Below are 21719 nucleotides of genomic sequence, written 5' to 3'. Positions count from 1 at the left end.
TCCATTTGCATATATCATCTGTTGTTCTCGTGTATAAATTCATTATGCTGCAAGATAAATGATGCCAATGTACTCAATTGGTTGAAAGAGAAATTAATGATAATGTGTAAATATAGCTTACTGCTTTGATACATTACATTTATTACTCATTTGAGGCAGGAAATGTGTTGTTAGACTGGAGTTCATATTGGCAATGTCTGCTTATAGACAGCAATGCATCATTATACTGGCTTAATCTGATGATGTGATGGTTCCTTACGGTTTGTTTTCTCAATCCCCTTTCTAGGTTCTTACCAATTCCCAATCCCTTCTTTTCATGCCTAGTTTCAGACTTTATTTTCCCTGATAGCTCTTCTATTTTTCAGTGTCCCAGTTACTCTTAGGATTTTGATTCCTGTCTTCCCTTTTTCTCCCTCCAGTTCTTGTCCACCTGAATCTGGTGTTGTTCTTTTTCAGTCTCCCCATCACTTTTCTCATTTTTCCTTCACTCCATGGCCCAGCCTTGCCAAGTGCATTTTCTCAGGTGGCCTGAATTTTTCTTCTCAGCCATTCTAAGTTTTTTTGGTTACATTTTTCATAATGCATGATCTTTAATAGCACTGGAGTTAAAAACTTGGCAGTCAGTTCTAATTCCCAAGCCCATTCTGCTTTGGAAGAAAACAAGAATAATAAAGCACTTGAGCAACATGTTTTTAAAAGAAGGAAAATTTAAGTTTATTTTCAATGAGGTACTGTTGGTATACAATATTATTTTAAAAAGTGTACTCTTCCTTAAACATGCTGTAACAGTAAAATGTCTGTATAGATAGAATCACAACGCTGCTATTTTTGAGTTTTGCTCAAGTCCCCTTGCACAAGTTCTAACCCATGTTAAACTTTATTATAGTACTGAGAACTGCAATATCCAAGAAAAATCCTCTTATGCATTTCTTCTTTTTATTACTTAACTAACCTAACAGGTAAGGGGAGATGGATGATTGCGTGGACTACTTAGGAGGAGTTTATAGACAGTTGGAAAACTGCTGATATGTTTTAGTAATTAATAAAATTTAACAGTAATAGTGAAGGATTTCTGCAAGGTCTGCATTACGTCAAATGCTGCATGGACTTCCTATCTTGGAAGTGAGGTGAAGCATAAATTATTCCTACAGCTGTAAGAGTAATTCCTTGGTTTTATATCCCAGTGCAAGAAGTCTTGTGTACTGAACACTTAAATAGTGTTGCAACTTCTTAGATGCTTTTGTACTTTGTTGATGTTATACTGTAAAAGGAGACGGTGCTTGGGCAAAGGGTGTGTGATTTTAACCTGATGCATAGTTAACACTGGGCCTGAAAATGCTATTTGCTGTTTTTGGATAGCTTCTCTCTTACGTGATGTTGGCTTTGGAGATTGATGTTTTCTGTTTATAACTAACTTTTTTTTAGTGACAGTTTGTATTTCTTAGTTCGTTCCAAAAAGAGGCTTAAGCTTTAACTTCTCACCACCTTGTTATATATAGGTTGCTCCTATTTCCATAGAATCTACAATAGATATGAAGAGCACAACACTATTTGATAGAGCAAATTCTCAGCTACAGAACACAGTTTTTCAGTGCAATCTCCACCATTAGCTCTGCATTTCCTTCAGCACTACTGAACAAGAGCCTGCATGCCATGGTTGTCAAAATCTGCGCAGCAGAGGTGACCCACTGTCACCATTGCTGAAATGCAATACCTACTGGGCTCACATCCTCTGTTTGGTCTCCATAAATGTCCAGTAAGCACTGATAAATGCCAATGGATGCGGTTTTTTTCTGCACAGAAGAATTCAGTGGCACATATTTGTTCCATATGCACTTCCACGTCAGATACTGTTTTCTCAGACTGCCCCTCTGCTGCCATCTCTCTTATGGCAACAACACATCACGGAATATTGGAGGGGAAGTTTGACCTCTGCTGCCATCCTGCCAGCACAATAACATAGGAGGCATTACTTTCAGAGCAGTCCTCATTCTGAAAGTGTTCTCAGTGTGTTAGGATTTGTGGGAATTGACTTCAGCATTAGGAATGAAGCTAATTTTGGCTAATTGGGGATTTACCTATTCTAAACACGTTGTTTTTTTTTTTTTTTGTGATGCTATCAATGCTGTTAGGAAGTTCATTGAAATACAGCTCACATGTAGCTTTTTTGGCTCTCTATTTTATCCCAAAGAACTTCAATGTCAATTTATTTTCTTGGTGTGTTTTTTTTAACTGCCATTCACCAGTGTCGTTCAGGGATGAAGTTGGGTGGTACGAGGATGGCATTCTGCATTATCTTTTTCACTCAACAGAAGACAGTAAATGGAGAGGTCCCTGTTGCCCAGTGGGCTTCAAACTCGGGAAGCAAGAATTAGAAGTCCTTACTTTCTTTCAACACTGTAATTTCCTTTTGGTACCTAAACCATTTTGTATGCCTCTTAAAATGTTTGATGCAACTGGTCTGATCTTGTTATGAAAATCTGTATTTCTCTACTTGGTGATCCAGTTGTGAGAACTTCCATCTACCATGTTGCCTAAAAAAACAAATAGCATCATGTAGAAACAATGTCACAAGCTTTGTGACATGCTTTGAAACTGCATTAAATTGGTTACTCATCAAAGTGATCACTTTTAAAAACAGATTTTAAGTATGTCAATTGTTACAAATGTTTGTATCCCTTCCTTCCAGGTATGTGGGCTTAAAATACGCATTGCTGCTGTCCGTGTAGAATCACATTTGCTGGATAGTGAGATTTGGGCAGTTGTTGAAGTCTTGAATTTTACTGTACTGTGTGCAGACTTTGTATAAACGATTGAGTTGTGGTTAAAAATAAAAATCCCGTCCAGGACACAGAGAGAGTTATTGTAAATGAGTATGTGTCTGCTTTCTTCCAGGGATTCAATTTAGCCTGTGCTGCCAGCATGTTGTTTTTTGTTTTTTGTCTTGGCCTGGTTTTGCTGGCAGTTGTGACTACTTGGGTAATTTCCTTTAATGATGTTGTTCTTTCCAGGCTAGGATAAAACTTGTTTGGCTTTTCTTTTACATTTTCAGAATCTGAATGAATATCCCATTTATTTTTTTTTTCCAGTTTGTGTAATGTGTTGCAGTTCCTATGCATTAAGTAAAGCTGGACCTGAGGCAAAGTTCTTCCTTGAACTGCTGAAGTGAGTCAGTAATAATCTTGCAGCCATTCTGCTGAGGGAGTCAAGTTTGGCTCTCACCTGTTCTGAACATCCAAAAAAGAATAGCTTATCTCAAACAGGAAAGACATTAACATTTTCAAAGTATTAGAAGTCTGGATTTCTGCAAGGTCTTTGATATGTTCCTACATTACGTCCTTTTCTTTATATTAGGAAGAGAGGGGTTTGAAGGGTGCATGAGGTGCATGAGGAATCAGCTGGATGGCTGTGGCCAGAGTTGCTGCCAATGGCTCTGTCCAGGTGGATGCTGATGATGAGTAGCATCCTCCAGGGCTCAGCATTGAGACTGGTGCTGTTCATTATCCTTGTCAAGTATACTCTCAGCAAGTCTGCAGGTGATGCTGAGTTGAGTGGTGCAGCTGATACAGCAGAAAGAACAGATGCCATCCACAAGGACCTGAATGAGCTTGGGAATATGCCCACAGGAACCTTATGAGGTTCAACAAGGGCTAGGTGTTGCACTTGGGTTGGGGCAGTCCCTGAACTGGGAGGAGAACTTAAGGTTTCTAGGGATGTGAGCCAGTAGTGTGCACTTGCAGCCTGGAAGGCCAACATTAACCTGGACTGCATCAAGAGAGGAGTGGCAGAGTGAGGGAGGGAGGCGTCCCACTCTGCTCTACCCTTGTGAGGCTCCATCTGGGATACTGTGCTCAGTCTTGGGCTCATCACAAGTGAGACATGGAGCTGTTGGAGCAGGCCCAGAGGAGACCACAAAAATGCTTAGAGGGCTGGAGCATCTATCTCGTGAAGACAGGCTGAGGGAGCTGGACTTCTTCAGCCTGAAGAAGAGAAGACCCCAGGGAGATCTCAGTGCAGCCTCCCAGTATTTGAAGGGAGCTCATAAACAGGAGGGAAAGTGACTTCTTAGGTGGTCTGATAGTGACAAGGGAAACAGTTTTAAACTAGATCAAGCATCTCCTTCCTCTTCCTTTCCCCATACCAGCTCTCCATCTGTTTTCTCTAGTCTGTCTTGCGTATTATTCTCTGTGAAGTGGATGAATTATATTTCTTCTTCTGATTAAAGCATATAGATATATAGATAGATAGCTTCTCAGATCTAATGGTTGCTTCCATTGTGTTGCAAACAGTAAAGAGGGTGAATAAAGTCTGTTTATGTTCCTGGTTAGATGATCTCTCTCATTCTCTGATGGCACCTACCTTAAGCGTTCACGTCTCTTAATGCAATTGGTTCCGTTTGTTTCAAGGCTAACTTTTGCATGTTTCTGATTTCATTTGCCTGCCTTCATGGACCATTTCAGAGGGAATGTAAGGTTGTCTTACTAAAAATGTTGCCATTCAAACTAACATAGTTCTTCTGGAGGACACAGCAGTTCAGTGTATAACAAAAGTAACTTTAGTGCCAGTCACTGAAGTAGAAAAGCTGCTTCTGGTTGTTAACTGTGGTCAGCTGAAATGGAAAAATCTCATAGTGAGTGTGGAATCATTGGACTTGGATATTTGCAGTTGACATTATTCAGTAACTCTGAAAACAGCAAAGCCAAATGATAGGAATTTTTCCTTTGTTGTCTTACACTTTGTCTTTTGTATTGAAAATTCCTTGGGCTTGCCTCGTGTGACTACTGTTGTGACCACTGCTGACCCCTCCCTTTTCAGTGGTGTTATAGGTGAAAATTAATATTTCCCGTAGTCTATTGCTGTTGAAATATTTCCTTGCCAAAGTAGCATTTACATTTCAGTCTTATGATATAAACTGTAAGCACAACAGAATCCTTTCTGGTTCTATGCAAACTGAGGAAAGGTGTCTTTATAGAACACTAGAGAATTATTTAATGCAAGCGTAGGATTGTTCAAATGAATGAAACTGTGTTGTATCCAGATGTAGATGAATTGCTAAATCATGTGAGAGTCTAAAGCTGTGGAGATACTGAGGAGAGACCTGCAAGGATCAGTTCAGCTCCATCCTGAGATATTAGTTTCTGCACAGAATGGGCCTGGCACTGATATCTCCACAGCCCATTTCTCAGTTGTGGATTCATTTGCATCGTCCTTTTCCTCTCCAGCCTTACTATATTGATTACTGAGAACATCACCATCTTTCTTAAAGAAAGATGGATGAAGATGTAACTGTATTTAAAAAGTTATTTTTTTTTTTAGATCTCATTTGTCAGGCATTGTCTCATGAGAAGACTTTCTTGCTTTCTGTAGTTTCAAGGTTAATCTTGAAAAGATTGGATGGCACATAGACAGAGACGGGTAATAAATTTCACTCCAAGATTTGGTTGAGTAGGACAAAAGTCAGAGGATTATTCAGTGCCTCAAAATGTAATTTGGTTCATTTTACCAGTTTTGCAGATCCCTGTTTTACTGTGGAGCACTTGGAAATTTATTCAAGACAAAGAATATTAATGAACAAGCCTAAAGTCAAATTAAGACTCAACTGGAGAACTGTTTTGCCAATTTATCACATTTCACAAATAGGCCTAATTCTGTTGCTGCTTACCTTTTGGAGAAGCTTGAAATGCTTGATTCTTTTTTCTTCTACAAAATGCTGCACTTTTATATTAAGGAAGCTAATTGTAGGCTATAGAATTGATACTTCTTGTGCTGTTTGGGATAAACAATATATTTTTCTTTTGCAGCACTGAAGAACATGGAAATCTTTTGATGTTTTTCAGGAGCTTTTCATCTTATGCTGAGTGGTGTAAACATCGTAGATGCACCTTCCTACATTTCAAGGTACTGTCTGTCAAACCTTTCTATGTGAATATTCTGATTCTTAAGTGGTTGATTTAAAAAAAAAAAAAAAAAAAAAAAAAAGCAATGCAGGTGAACTTTGTGCTCTTCAGACTGGTCTGGAAATCTTAATTTTGTGCATTTAGGAGAAGAGAATATTAGCTCAAGATGTTTGTGTTCAAGGGACAATGTCCTGGCTTGGTATTCATGTTTTTACCATGCTATTGTTGGGTTTCTTATACATGGAGGAAAACAAGTATATCAGTGCCTTTTCTGTGGAGGAGCAAGACAGCTGTTTATTACTATTAAATTTCATTTTGAAGATCAGCAACAACAACAGAAAAAAAAAAATGGCAAAAGGAAAAAGTTGAAGTAACGCTTGTGGTCTTTGGCATTGAAGTGTTAGCTCCAAAGGACTGCATCTGTCTCTTTTAAAAGTGAGACAGCATCTGTTTGGGCTACAAGCACTTCCAGTTCTGAAATGTTTGACTTGAACAGGAGATAAAACATTCCTCCCTCTGAACTGGAAAATACTGTTTAAATTTTGTTTTAAGTTACCATTATTTGGCATGTTTATTTTGTCTTTGGACTGGTTTTAAGATAAGAAACTCTCCCACAACATAAAAAAAAATACTGCACTCTTGCAAAGACTGAACATTTTATATGATGAATGGTTGATATTATGTGAGGGTAATTAGCTGCTGAATTGTTTTTTAGTTCTATAGCTCAGTTTTATTTAGCTCAAGCAGTTAGTGTAATTAATCTCAGCGTAATCATTGCTTTTTCAACAGTATTATGACGTGTGAACTGCTTGGATTCCTACTTCTTTGTTTGTTTGTTTTTGACTCTTTTAGGCTCTTCTGAGCATTGTGCTAGGCCTGTATTTTTCTTCCACCTGGTTGCTTTGTTCTGATAATGATTTATAAAATTTTTCCCAACTTTACCAATCCTTAGATTAGCCTCGTGGTAGTAATCACTGTTGTTCCAGGCAGAGCAGCTTAGTGAACAGTTGAAACTATTTTTCATTTTAAAAAATGGAAAGACATTAGACAGGAGATAGGAAATGCGGAGATGATTTTGAAGCTGTCTTGTATACCTTAAGGAAACAGTTTTAAAAGTTAGTTGATCAGGCTGAGTGTAAACCAGCAGTGATATTGTCATGGCTTCATGGTTTTTCGTTGGCATTCTGCATCATCATGCTGATGGAAAAGCCAAGAATCCATGACAGGTATTCATACACAATCTATCTATGTGATGGTGTTTTCACTGAAGTCATTGCGTGCTACAGGATTATGTCAATAGAGTATCATAGAGCATCATTTTAAAGTTACTTCTTTTGGCAAAGGTACTATTGAGAAAAATAACAGCATGGGAGAATATTTATCCAATCCCATTATAGGCTCATGAAGAGATTTATTTTTTATTTTAGGTCTTCTTATTTCTGCCAGCATTTTTAATTCTTTTATCAAGAAAAAGAAGACTTTCTGAGATCAGAAAATTCAGAAATGGATGACTGGTTAAATCTAACAGTTTAATGTATTCAAGGCTAGCTCACTAAAGAGAATATGTGTGTTTGTAACCCTAGTAGCCCTTCTAACTTTGTATCCTATGTCAACTCCTGTGAAAGTGGCTAAGAGTAGCTTTTAACATTTGGATCAAAGAAGTGAATAGTTGTAATAACCATTCGGGTATTGGAAGTAATAATGGCCATTTCAGATAGATGATGATTGCATTTTCAAACAAAGCTGATAATCAGAAATGGCAGTTTTGTAGTGAATTTCTGCACTTAACAAAATTAATCATGGGATGGCTACTGTAAATAAGCAGAAAAGCAACTTGTATTTGGCAGCAGGCTTTTCTTGTGTGCAGGAGCAGTTCAAGTAGGTGTGAGTAGAGCAATGCTGTGTTAGAAACATTCTGTGCTCTGCATCATATATTCCCTAACGTTGTGCTTTAGCAGTTGTGAATTTTTACTGAAACCAACTGGGATACCACATGTATGCTTCATACACAAACTCCGGAGCTCTGTATAATGCTGCTACCTTCTGCTGGTACTCCTCTCTTTCTGTGGGGAAAAAACCTTCATGACAGGGCTTTAAATGGCTTTTGAAGAGATGAGTGAAACAACCTACAAATCTTTGGTTATAGGTTTTTGCTTTCTTCTGTGTGATGGTCACCTGATATTATTTGGATTGTAGAACTTGCTGCATTTCAGCAATAAATATTCCATTTGCAAAATGGATTTACATCGATTGAATAATTTTCTAGTCTAGGGACACCTTGGTCTGCTTTGAAACTGCACCTGAAATAAGTGGGCATTGTTGGAAGAACAGATGAAGGAAGCTGCTATTGATTAACAAGAAAGAAGTTCAAGTTTATTGAAAATACAGTATAGAAATAGAGGGGAAAAAAAAACAGAATGGTGTACATTCAGCTTGATGCTAATCAAAATCAGAAAAACAGAAGGGGAAAAAACATACTGAAGCTCTTTCACTTAATGTTTTAATGAGTTAACTTGCTGTGAATGAGGAAAGGAAATTAAAACACAAGTATTTATTGTCTGCATGGGGCTCACAGAATATACCAGTTGTCCGTGTTTTGCTTGCAGAATATTAAAAGCATTAAATTACCGTTGATATTTCGTACTTTTTGAAAAATATATACAACAACTTACTATGAAATTTGGGATGGGTAATGGTTACATCTTAGTGTGTTTGCATGCATGTGTACAGAACAGAAATGTGTATACATTTGTGTAAGCACACGATGTTTTCATAGGGAAACAACTGAAACACTTGGGGTGTTTATTGATCCCATTAATACTGGAAAGGGCCCTGTGTAGTAGCAATGATTACTTATGAGACTCAGATCTGAGACCACTATTTATGTAATGTTGTCATACTTCTAACTATGTTTTCTATATTTTACTTAGCAAATAGAGATGAAACAATTTGTTGCTTTCATTTCTTTCCTGATATAAATTTGGATTGGATTTGGAATGTATTTTGATATGCTCTGCAGTGGTTTATCTTTCCCTAAATGCCTGGAGACATAAAAGATTCACATGGAAAAAATGAACAACAAACACTGTAGGACTTGGTTTTGTTCTCAGATATATTAAAACAATGGAATTTCTTTCTTGTTATATTAAAACATTTAAATGGAGGAGATGGGGACTGCTGCGTCTTTCTTGACTGGGGGTTCAGGGTGAAAATATTTTGTCTTGATTTTCATGATTGCATCCTCTTTCAAGAAAGATGAACCCACAGTTGTTGGTGCTTGACAGTCCCCTAGATCTCGGCACTCTTAGTGGCAGAGCATCAGTATGTTCAGAATTCAGTTCAAATTTAGTAGTAATTGTGTAGAGCACAAGCACTAACAAATCGAGGTTTAGCTAAATAGACATAATTAATACAAAATATCTTAAAATCAATACTGATTTTGGTGGTAGTGATACATTATCATGCATTTGTGCTTAACTATTTCTACAACTCAGAAATCTACACTAGCTTCAAGGTTAGTATCATGTTGGCTTAGTAATGGTAATTAGCACTTTTGGCATTTGTCAGTTAAAAGCATTTAAGCTTGTGGCTGGTATTTGAGGAGATGATAATACTTGTTCAACTTGTTTGAGGAGAACACTTAGAATAGTGTTATGTTAGAACTTTAATTTTAAAGATATAATGTTATGTTTCTGTATATTGTGAAAGTATTGGGTGCAAAGGTATTTGTTTCTTTGATCTGACTTCTAGTTGAAAATCTGCTCGTTTACAGGTAAGAGCATTAATTCAATTTCTTGTTAACTTTATTGTCACGTTTCCTGTCAAGAAAAAGCAGTGGAAGAAGGCTCAGTCAATGTCATGTCTTAATTAAAAGACATAAAAAGTGCTTGAGTCATGTATGCTGATGGTTGTATTAAAATGGAAAAGCTAAAGTGGCAAGAATGACTCCTATGAGCACAGCTGAACAAAATGTCTATATATTATATATTTAAATCAAAAATATAACGTGTAAAAAATATTTATATGTAACATATACAGTTGAATGTGTTTATACGTATATGTTCAATTGTAATATATAATGGCATTTAGATTATTTTGAAAGAAAAATACTAAAAGAAGATTTGATGCATACTTGAAATGTTCCATTCACTTTGTTGCTTGGTACACTAAGCCTGAAAAAAATTCTTCACATATTCCATAAGTTTTTAAGGAAACTTCAGTGAAGTTGAACTTGGAGAAATTCTGTCTCTAGACATAATTTTCTTTCACGTGATTTTTTTTTTTTCCATGCAATTTTGAAGTTTTAACTGAAATTGTTTCATTCCAGGACCAAACAAATTTGACTGGAGTAAAAATTTAGCTTCTCAAGAAATGGTTTGGTTTATCAAAGTAAAATATCTTGATTTTTCTGGGAAGTGGTGAAGAATGTGAAGTAGCAGTTGCAGGGTTTTAGCTGCATGTAATGAGTAACTGCTGAATTGCAAGGTGGAAATATATGTATGTGTACTTCTGTATTTTTACACTTGGATTAACAGAAGAGTCTGGAAATTTGGGGGGTATTGTAACTCCTAAATAGAATGACTGCTTTGAAAGAGTTATTTCAGAGGAGAACCTCATTTCAACAGGGAAAATTGCTTTAGCATGGAGAAGATATAAACATGTAAACAGTAATAAGAATGGTCTTTTGTTACTGTGAGTTTTGGCACATGTAGTTACGTAAGCAGTAGCTAGTAGTATGTTCCTACGGGCAGTGTTCTCAAGCAGGAGAAAGCATTGACGTGCTTTGCCAGGAGGATTGGATTTCCTTCCATCCTTATCTCATCCATACGTGTGCGGATGTACCGTGTGTTATTGGACTTGCAGAAAGTGTCATCATTGATGGTAGTAATGTTGTTGTGCTGCAAAACAAAGTGGGATTTTATTAAAATAAATGAATGTATTCACACACATACAAGTTGAGAATTGTCAAGCTTGAACTTCCTCCTTACTCTCTTAATTTATCAGTGCTGTGATTGATTTGTGTTACAGATCGGTAAGAATCAAGTCTTTCAAACCAATCAATAAACAGTTTGAGGTTGTTACTAATGTTTGGAATTTATTGTTGACCAAAGACTATTGCTGGTGTTTATTTTTTTTATTTCTTAAATTTGGTATGCCAAAATGTATGAGAAATTCCTGCATGGTAGTCAGGCAATAACTTCTGACAGCAAGGACAATGTAATTCTATGTAACTCTAGGGAATTATTTTAACTGTTTTTTCCTCCTGTGTGTTAATAAAATAGATGGGTTGACTGCTGATGAGTTGTGACCACACAGATCAGAAGTAAGCTGTTGTGTTTGGAGGAGCACTGGGCAGTGATAGCACAACTGCAGCACAAAATGCTCTGGAAGGAAGTAGAGCGAAGTTCGTGCAGCCACTCAGTCTTTTCATAACGTTAAGCAAAAATACTTCAAAAGTACCTGAAGGTGCAGAATGCGAAGACTTTCTGGTAGGTTAAGGGGAACAGATTCCAGTGCATTATGTCCTAAGTAGAGGTAGGCCAAATTTGTCAGTTTCTAGTGGGACAAAAGACAGAATCAGTGCTGATGTTACTTACTCTCATATCTGTTATTAGACATCTGCATTTTTTTCTGATCACAGATAAAGCCTATAAAGGGATCTGACAGGAAACAATCTTTTGTTGTGAATGTTGAATTCTGTTTCATCAAGAAACTCATAGAGCAGGCCTTTATATCTGGAAATTTCCATGTCAGCGTACTGGTTATAGAACTTGGCTCCACTCTGAGGATGTCATTGTTAGCATTTCAGTGATCCACAGACCTCTGTGGGAACCATCTGTTTTGAATCTACCATCTCTCTGTGTGTGAGAAAAGAAGTAGGTAAAATTGTATCTTAATTTTTTAGATGAACTTCATGAGAGAGCAAGTGCACAAAGAGCCATTACTCCAGAGTGCCTTCACAACAAAACCTGAACTGCTGCTTCTTGCTTGTCTATTTCTTGCACTGCAGAAATACAGAATGAATCAGTATACTGGTCATTATGGTTATTATTTTATCTAGCTTGCTTGCCTAGATTATGCTCTCTTACTTACCTTGAAAGCATTGTTTTTGATTCCTCTGCTCTTGATTCTGTTTTGGTTCGCGTTAAATGTTGTTAGCTTGGGAGGTAGAACTGGAAGTTTCACAAGTCGGTTTTCAGCAAGAGAAAGTTCTTCCAATAACAAAAGCTTTGAAAAGGCTCCATCTTCTATTTCTTCTATCATATTCCCACTGAAATCAATTCTTCTCAAAGTAGCTTAACACAAAAGAAGCGAAAATTTTGAATGTAGAATTGCGTAACGTGAAAAATCCATGGTTTTATGTAGGATGGTTGTTTAATCAATGGATATACAGATGGTATAGATATATATATCCAGGAGCTTGGCTAATATAATTTATATTGGAGAAATAAGAGAAAGTCACTCACACTGTCCTGGGCTCACAAGATGAACTCCTGATGGAGCGGATCTCCAGAGAGATCCTTTCCCACTGGCAGTCAGCTCTTAAATGGGTCTAGGAAAGGTGCAGCCAGGCTCCACCCCGTCCTGCAGCACAGGTGAATTGCCTTCACCTGTGCTCCCATGGCTGACTCATTGCTCAGGTGATCAATCAAAGGTTCAGGCCGTGATTCAGCAGCCTCATACAGATGGTACAACCACTGTCACTGTAACATCGAATAGTATTTAAATTTGTAGATCACAAACTAAGAGTTTTGTTTAGATACATAAATTTGATGAAATAAATGAATTATATATTTGTGTGACTCTTTCTATTTGGATAGAGGCAACACGATTTTATATATTGGTAGGATTTGCCATGTCAGAGGGTGAAGTAGGTGGGCAAGATCTCTGGAGCATTTAAAAGAAATAGACATGATTGTATGCCAGCCAGCCTGCAACAATTAAATTTCATTTTTAGCAATCTGTTCTTGATGGTTTGGAAATATTAAGATGGATATGTGGGCCAAAATGGGTTTCCACATTGCCTTCAGAGTTCCTTTGCTGATACAAGCATTGAATTTTTAAATAAGTAATGTACGTGATGTAAACTAGCAAAATATAAAGAATATATATTATTTTGGTAGTTTTGGCATAGTGAAAAAGGACACCAGGAGGTAAACAAATTAAAATCTGAATGTTACTTACTAATGTCAGCGAAATCTGAGACAGCTATCCTCTTTATTTTATTAAATCGTGCATAAAGATAGGCAGTTTCCTTTGGCAGTGGGGGGACAGCTTCAATATCTATTTCCTCACAGTACACCGAGCCGCTTAAACACACGCAGAGCAGGCAGGTAGGCAAATCTGAAAGCAAAGTATTTTATGAGTGAGCAATTAAAAGTTACTCAGCTAACATCAGCTTCAGCATTCAAATCAATTATTTTTGGTATCTTCTAAGATTTTTCTCTCTATTAAAAAATTTATTTTCCTACTGGCAGCATTTAAAACTTTTAAAAATCTTTTTTGTGTTCTATTCTATTTTCATGCCACGTGTATACTCTGTTTTTATCTGAACTTGTCTTGAAATACTGTTAAGGTTAATTTTATTTCATTCTGTAGTTGGCTTAGAGGGGTTTGAATTTGACTGGAACTCCGTGCAGGAGAAACATCTGAAAGGGCCGGCAGTTGATGTCGTAACTGCATTGGAGCATTTCTGGCAGGGTCGAGATCACCCTGTTCTTCTCCTAACTGCTATTCTCTGTAATCCACTGTGTAAGAACTCTAGTGATGGTAATTATATAATAGCTTCAGGAAATGTGTTATTTGCTGTGTTTTTAAAGAGCTGTTAAGTAACAAGAGAAACTTTATCTCCTTTAATGCAGGTTAAGCCTATTATGGCTTGCCCTGTCCATCATACACATTGATGAGTTACTACTCATTTCTTCCTTGGATTAATTCTTTGTGACAGAAATAGTCTATTACATGTAATCAAAATTGCTTTGAATCAGTTTTGTCACCACTGTTATCTATTCACTGTGTTTCCCACATCATGAGATTTTGGGTTAGCTTCCAAATTTTTCTGTAGTAAAGAGAGAAGTGTTGTACTGCTGGGTGGTCTGTTAGAATTCCATAGCAAAAAAAGGTCTTCTACAGTCAATGGGCCAAACTAGTTTATGTAGTGAAGTGATTCTTTTATTTTTTGTGGAGATACTGCAGAGAATGGAATTGGGATTTGAAGCTTTAACTTTGTAAATGCTACCATGTATTAGGCTTTAGACTTCCACAGGATTTACCATTTTTAGATGTGGTACCTTGTTTGTCATCTGTTAGTGTAAGAAATAATTAAAAAGAAATGTTGTGAAACAATGGTGCCACTGCTTAAAAGGCAGCTGTTTCTGTGCTTCTCTGACGAGGAGCCCTGGGCTTTTCCCAGGTCTGTTCTCCTTCAGATGGTGGCTTGTTGACAGATGCTATTTGACAATAATTAGTTGTCCTTCATTAAACCTTCAGTGAACGCGGGCACTTAAGTGGTCTTGCTGCATCATCTGTGATTTTTGGAAATTTAGATCACAGACCCAAAATGTCTCCTAGACTGGTGAAGAATGTTCTTGATGTTCTTGTACTTCATCTGTTTCTATTCCCAAATTCATTTGTATCCCAATTCATTTATGAACGTTTTACATTTTAGCAGGGGAAAAAAAAAAACAACCAGTCTGGAAACTACGTAAATACTGGCCTCCTTGGTCATCAGATGTGAACTCTGAGAGCATCAGATTCTTCAAATTAATCTGTTTAAACATGTTATGATACGATTAAATTGTGGACCTTATTGGGACCTTACATTTTTGTTTGTCTTGGCTCTCATATGCCAAGCTTATTTAACCTGGGTGCACCTATACAGCAAATGCAACTGTAATTCTGCAGAGATTCTTCCAAGCTGTGTTTTGTATATTCAGAGTTTACCTGGAGATACTTTAATATTTCTAATTTTTTTCATATTTCATCTGCTCCATTAGAGGCTAAAGTTTAGAAGGCTTTCCCCAAGAGACATGAAAACATCACTTTTATATCCCTTGTCATCTTTAGTATGTTTAGTGTTTGTATTTAAAATAGGTTCCTTAGGAGACCTTGAATAGAGCAATATCCATTTCTCCATTGTTAACTTACTTGTATCCTTAGTGGGTCTGGCACTCAGTTCACTGTCATCTCCTTGCAGTCTCAGGCCGGTGTCAAGAGAAACATTTGTTCCATCCTTTGTGTAAGAGCAAATGTTATTTTAAAAGCAATAAACAGAGTATTCCGAGGATCTTAAATAGCATATCTCTTAAAATGAACTTCCTACCTCGTATCACCTTGTGACATTTAATTTTTAAATTATTCTTATATGCTGGGTGACTAATATGATATATTATCCCTCTTGTATGTGAGCTCTTCATTTTGGAAGGTGAGAAGAGAAAATGTTCTTCTTTGAATAAGACCAATAGCCGTAAAGAAAAAAGAGTAGAAAATACAGACCATGTGATGATGACAAAAGGATACGTAAGCTCTGAATGTCTACAAAAACCTACTCTCCAGAAGGCAGATTTTGTAGAAAATGCGAAATTTTGAATATTGGCTGAAATTCAGCTGTACAATTTCCTTAAACTTCCCTTAAGGCTGTATTAAAACCTGGGCTGCTAACAAACGCAGCCTGGGCTGATGTTGGAAATGATAGATTTTCACTGAATACAATACATAGAAATTTTAAAGAATTACCTATTATTTCTAGAATTAGAGTATACATACAGTGGATCATACCACGGTTTGCATATTTTGATGTTTGGAGGGAGGTGTTTGATTGATTGTAGCAACTGTGTTTGGCTGGCATCATTTACTGTCCTTTTTGATGGGAGATAAGTTTTTTAGAACAGGGTAAAGGTGCATTGTGGTCTGCTTGGCTATTGAGAACATGCAGAGAGAAAAGCATCGACAGATGTGGAGAACACTTTTCTTTAAGTGTGCTTAATGAGCAGAATCCTGGCCTGAGTACAGGGTTCAGTGAAGAGATTCTATGTGCACCAGTTGCTCACAGGAACCAATTTACTTAATTAAATCCCTTATTGAGGCATCTAGCACACCTCCTAGAGCACTGGGAGAACACTGTCAGGTTACTTTGGGTACCAACTTTGGTCTCATTTACTGGTGGGTATTTTTGTATTTTGGAATGTAAAAGCATTGAGTTAAGAAACAGATATCGTGGCCAGCCTCTGCTGCTGTGACTCTTGGCATGTGAATCATCCATCACTTGGCTTGTCCTGTCTCTATCCAGGCTGTAGCTCTTTCTTGTGAGTTGTTTTTGAGATGTTTGGGAGAGGCTGATCTGTTGTTGTTGGACTTCTCTACACGAATCAGAATGCTGGTGACAGTTCAGCAGTTGTTGCATGGAACTTCTATGTAGAGAGAGGGACTTCAAGTGTGTGGTGTAGAGAAGCTGGGGTGTAAGCTGAAAAGACAGAAGACTCAAACAAGCAGCAAGTCTTACAGGATTCTGAAAAATGTTTAGTTTAAATAGCTCTGTTGATTAGGCATATGAAATCATGATCCTGATGGGTGTCAAGGCCAGTAAGGACTTATGGCTCCCAAGGGAGACTTTTAATATCCTTGTATGAAGAATGTTTGCTGATGTAGTGTATCTGTACCAGGTGTAGGTTTCTAAAATGATTTCCTGCTTGAGATGTGATCCAAGAATGAATATGCAAGTTCTTTGCAGAGCACAGTGCACAACTCATTTCTGAAAGGAGGAAATGTCACAAAAAAAAAAACCAACCCAAACAATAAAACCTGATTATTTGCTGAATGACATTAAATGTGCAAGCAATGTATTCCCACTCACCCTCTGTAAATAGAAGTAGCCAATATATTGGAAGTATTTCTTGGACAGCTAAAAAAAAAATAGTAACCATGGAATATTGGTGCAGAAGTTTGTTTGGATGATACCTGCAGGACATTGATTACTTGCATTTATAGAGAGTAGCACTCTGAAGGAATATTGATGTATTTTCATGCTTAAGTTCTATCTGTCACTTGCCCCCAACTCCAAAGACATGAATTCCCCACATGAAATCAGACTATTATGTGACATCCAAACACTCAAAACATCTTTAGAACTTCTTCTGCAAAGTAACTGATTCTTCCTGGTAACAAACAGGTGCATGTTATAAAGTCGAGTGTTTATATTCAGTGAAACAAATTAGTCCATACATGTGATGGTGTCTGGCTTCAAATAAAGCACTGTAGTTGATCACAAATATAGGTAGATGGATTTCTAATCTGAGAATTGGGATTTTTTTTTTTTAGTATAAACTTTTAAAATTGAATCAATACACAATAAGGAGTTAACTTTGTCATGCAAGATTAAGATTTTCAGATTGGGCAAGTTGGAGGAAATTACTGGCACGCAATTCAGTTACAGCTGAAATATTCTGGAATCTGGGATCTGTATTTGAATAGAATAGAATATTTGCCTGTATATCCACTGACTGAAGTTGGGGACATAGGAATTTGTAGAGATCTATTTGTTGCACATATGGAACTAATTTACTATTTTGCAATGAAAACACATCATTGGAGAACTGACCTGGTGGAAATAGTGACCAACTGCATTCCTGGAATTATCATGAGCAGAACTGTTGGCCTTCAGTAGACCTCTAGTTTATAGTGCTGCCAACACAGACATTGCTTAGTCTATGGCACATCTGCAGGCATTATTTCCTTGTAGGTGTACTCCTACTGTGAGTAGTGGTGTACTCTTACTAGAATGATGTTAGTAGAGAAAGCTATTTGATGCTGTGCTCTGCTCATTAAAGTTACAGTACGTAGCAATTTAAAAAGTCTTACTCACTGATTGCATGGTCACTTATTTGTTGAGTCATTTTAAATGGGCTTGTTCAGAAGTTAGTGAGGCGTTGCTCCATCACTCTGGCACGTCAGATTTAAGAATGCCTAGTTTGTTTCTAATATAAATACTTAGCTGCTGGTTTTAGCCTAGCATGGAAAGACGTAATCTAAGTGGAACTGGAAAAATATTTAGAGAGAGAGAGAGAGAGAGAAATGATTTCTCTATAGATGTGCTGGAATTTACTACTTATATCACTTGTCTTTTGCTCTCCCCTTTTATTTCATTATCAGACTAATTTATTGTAAGGAGATGGGATTTTCTACTGTCCCTTTCAGCTGAGGCTGTTGCACTTGATTTAACTCATTTTTGTATCTCCTGTATAAGCGTTTAAATTAACAGGCTCCTGTATAGAGCAGCAGCAAAACGGTTCCGAGTTTCCGTTTGACCATTCGGGGGTGCTGGTGAGTGCCACAGTGTGTTTTTATCGCTATGTTGAAGAGTCTCAAAGCGTTAACACCGGTAGGTGACGCCCACGGTGCTGGGCATTCTGTATGTAGTACCTCACAATTGCAAAAACAAAACAAACAAAAAGCCCCGGGAAAAAAAAAAAAAAAAAGAAAAGGGTAAAAAACACAATAGCTTGAATCAAAAGAAAAGCTGTGGTTTATAATGACAGGTTGCTCATGGTAAGATTACAGTTTCCAGTATTTCTTTGATAATAATAATAAAAAAATCAACTGAATGAAATTACCCTCCTTAATCTGAATTCAAACTTTCTTTGTTAATACAGCATTACTCAAAGTGCCCAGCTATGTGCTGGTATATCCCCTTTTGGAACTCCTAAAACAGCAGGCACTAGCTGCAGCAGAGTGAAAAGCAATGCTTGAGTCTTAGTTGCAAAAACATGTCTTTTTTGGGTTACTCAGACCACAGCAAGAGTAGTTTTGTGGTTTTAATTTGAGTGGCTTTCTTATTTCTGGAACTATTCTGTGTTTTGCCATTATTAAAAAGCTTCTCAATAAAACTTGTATACATACATGTAACATCCAATTCATTTCTATAATGCTTAGCAGTTAAAATATGAAAGTGATTATATAAATAAAATACCTTTATTATATCCTTGGACAGCATTTCATAATCCTGTTGGATCAGGCTTCCCATGGCAATATCTGTATCATACTTATTCAACTCGGATGAATCTTGCTGTATTGTTGGTGCTGGCTTCACCAAAGGTACAAACGCAACCAGGAAAAAAGCAGCCTGCAAAGTCTTCATTTTCTCACAGAGCAATGTACTTGGCTTCACTGAGCTGATGGAGGTCTGCTCGTGTGTTGACTGTGGAGAATACTTTCTTTCTGACTGCAAATGAAAATGCAATCCGTCAAAACAATATTTAAAGCCTAGAGAAGTAGTTGGCAGAGGTTTCTAACGCATAAGGAACATGGAACAACTTTTAACTCTTGGTATTCTTTAATTAGACTGAAGTATTATTAAAAGATGCTATTAACGTGAAATGAAACTAGGAAATAATAAACAGCCTTTTCCAACTAGTAAAGAAAGTATTATCTATCTGCTTATTTGCCAGAGTGCTGCTTCTGCTAATAGCAGGAGGATTTTATAAAGCATTTTATGAAACACTTGGCATATATATATTTTATCAAATTAAATGAGAGATTTTTCCCTGTTGTCAAAGTATGTTGCTGTAAGCACTTGAGCTTGAAAATCATTCTTTCACTGCCTTTATCTTCACATTTCAAAGCAAACAGCAGAAGATAATTTTCCCCCCCTTTCTCCCCCAGTAATATTTTACAGGTTGTACACAATTGGGGTTGGGATGGAGGCTACAAGCACAGTTGAAAAGCATTTTAAATACATACACAGTATTTCTTAAAATCAATCTTTACACAGCGTTTTGTTCTGCTTGCTGTAGCAATGTGCTTTATTTAAGCTTTAGGTGAAGGTACTTTCAGGAAAAAAAGTCCACCTACCGTTTTAGCAGATTCCAAGTTCTTCTGTGGCTGTGTGCTAAAACCAGAAGTTCTTATGCGTGTGTTAAACCAAAGTAAAGTTATGAATTACATCCAGGTTGCTGCAATGAATAAGTTTTCCAAGATTGACAGTCTTAAAAGTGCTTTCCATGGGGTAAAAAATGCTTTGCCAGCATTCTGTCCCCAGGGTAAGAGGTAATATCCTGGAGCAGGGGGCTGTACTTAGCTTTAACATTTACAAATGTTATCCAGTCTAGTTCATCCTGCTTGGCGAAGTGGCAGTTTTCTGCTGTCTGGTGATTTACCCTTTCTAATTGCTAAGGCTCTTTCTTTGAATCGAGTATTAATTGTGCAGGCTAGAGGTCTGTAACAGGGCATGTGTTATCCATTTTGTTTAATAGTTTAGCTGAGAAACAAAGCAGCTGCTTGCTGACTGAGACAGAGGTAGAGCCAAAGCATACATACACTACATTAGTCACATTTCTATGAGTGGTTAAATGTTTCACTACAACTTGTATGTGTTTACAGAAGTTTCACCGATGTAAGAAATAAAAACCTTTCAGTCTGGAGAGTTCTGGAAACCAAAAATAGTTTTTAGAATTTGGTGGGTGGGGCTTAAGTGAGATTTTTTTCAGCCAAGTAATTCTCATCTAAATGCTTTATTGAATGAGTTGTGCCACAATTTATTTAGAAGTTGGCTTTTGTAATAAATATGTTTTACGTTCTATTTCAGTTATAAGTTACTTAGCAAATATTGCCCAGGTGTAGAATTTTCATATGAACTGAAAGCATCAGTTTTCTAGATTTCCAGTGTGTTTCTTTCTTCCCCCATCCTTTTTCTTATTATGTACTTTTGGCAATCACTATAAATGGGAGCCAGATGAACACTTGAAAGTTTACGGAGTCGAATTTTTTTTTCTTATCTTGATAAAGTATGTGGCAATAAAACCTATGGGAATATATTCAGATCAATTTTTCTCTCTCATCTCTGTGGGCTTTTTTAATAAGATAGCGCTGACAACTAGAATAATGTTGGAGATAAGCAGTGGACATACTTAGATTTTTGTGTAAGTCCTGTCTTGTTTAGAAACCAGATGTTGGTGGCAAATGTGTAAATGCAAACAGTGTTTGTTACAGTTAGGACTTGCAATTTGCTCTAGGACAATGGTTTTGCTGTAAGTATATAACTAAAATATGAAGGGAAGAATCTCAGTAATGGTGGAAGTTGGACTCTGAATCATACTGGTTGCTGCTTAGATGGAACAAAAAGTTGTTTTTAAGTGTTTTGTGGCAAAGATATTGTTTTCCACTGCAGAATTGCAGGAACTTTCAGTTGAGAGGACTCTGACAGAAAAGGTGGATTTCCTAGAGAAAGGGCAAAAAGATTTGCAGCTTGTCAGCATCATTTTACCATCTGTCAGGGCCATGTGCGCTTTTCAGGAGCACTGATGGCATATCTGCTTTGTAGTTGATCTCTTTCCAGCCACCTGCTTCCCTTCCTCACCCTGCTGAACATCCACATTAAGACTTCATCTGACTGCAAAACCAACATTTTTCAGTGCTTGTGTGTAACCAAATGGTAAATATTCTATCATGAGTTTATTAAGTACAGTATTTTATGTCATACTGATGGTATGCAAGATAGTAATGCAAGAAAAAGGAAGACTTGTAATGCTGGAAGACTTTTGTGATAGCTTCTGCAGAAAAGATTTTCACGAGTCTGTTCATCAAGATCACAAGTTTCACTAGTATACTTAACACAAAACCATTTTATAATGCGTGTACTCACTGTTGGTATCCAGGCATTCATGAACATACAAATATCTTTGAAGATTGATGTGCTAATTAGTTTGTCATGCTGTGAACAAGAATTACCTTGCGTATAGCTTTGCCATCGCTTGAAACATGAAATTGTCAAATGAAGTGGTACTCTAATCCCGTGTCTGTCATCCCTTGTACCAGGAAAAATGTGCTATC

The 21719-nt window shown here is 37.1% G+C and overlaps 2 protein-coding genes across 3 annotated transcripts in view; one reads left to right on the top strand and one right to left on the bottom strand.

Moving 5' to 3' along the window:
* The window catches only part of CENPP (centromere protein P), a 121927-nt gene that overhangs the window by 8652 nt on the left and 91556 nt on the right, over nucleotides 1-21719 (top strand). The window contains exon 6 of one of the 2 annotated variants that reach the window (XM_010718395.4): nucleotides 5838-5898. In XM_010718395.4, the coding sequence (XP_010716697.1) occupies nucleotides 5838-5898 (61 nt within the window). Of the gene's footprint in view, nucleotides 1-5801; nucleotides 5899-21719 lie in introns of both variants that reach the window. The other variant, XM_010718393.4, reaches the window with a different exon arrangement.
* OGN (osteoglycin) lies at nucleotides 8249-20155 on the bottom strand. Its single transcript, XM_003210019.5, has 7 exons — nucleotides 19743-20155; nucleotides 18862-19113; nucleotides 15045-15129; nucleotides 13083-13241; nucleotides 11991-12193; nucleotides 11358-11453; nucleotides 8249-10795 (listed from the first exon to the last, which is right to left on the bottom strand). Exons 2-7 carry the CDS (start codon nucleotides 19027-19029, stop codon nucleotides 10625-10627), a joined length of 882 nt encoding a protein of 293 aa, XP_003210067.1. The 5' UTR covers nucleotides 19030-19113; nucleotides 19743-20155; the 3' UTR covers nucleotides 8249-10624.

This window comes from Meleagris gallopavo, chromosome 14 (assembly GCF_905368555.1).
Source record: "Meleagris gallopavo chromosome 14, MGAL_WU_HG_1.1, whole genome shotgun sequence".
NCBI lineage: Eukaryota > Metazoa > Chordata > Aves > Galliformes > Phasianidae > Meleagris > Meleagris gallopavo.
Note: the sequence above shows the minus strand (reverse complement) of the source record. Positions and strands in the feature narration are given on the sequence as shown.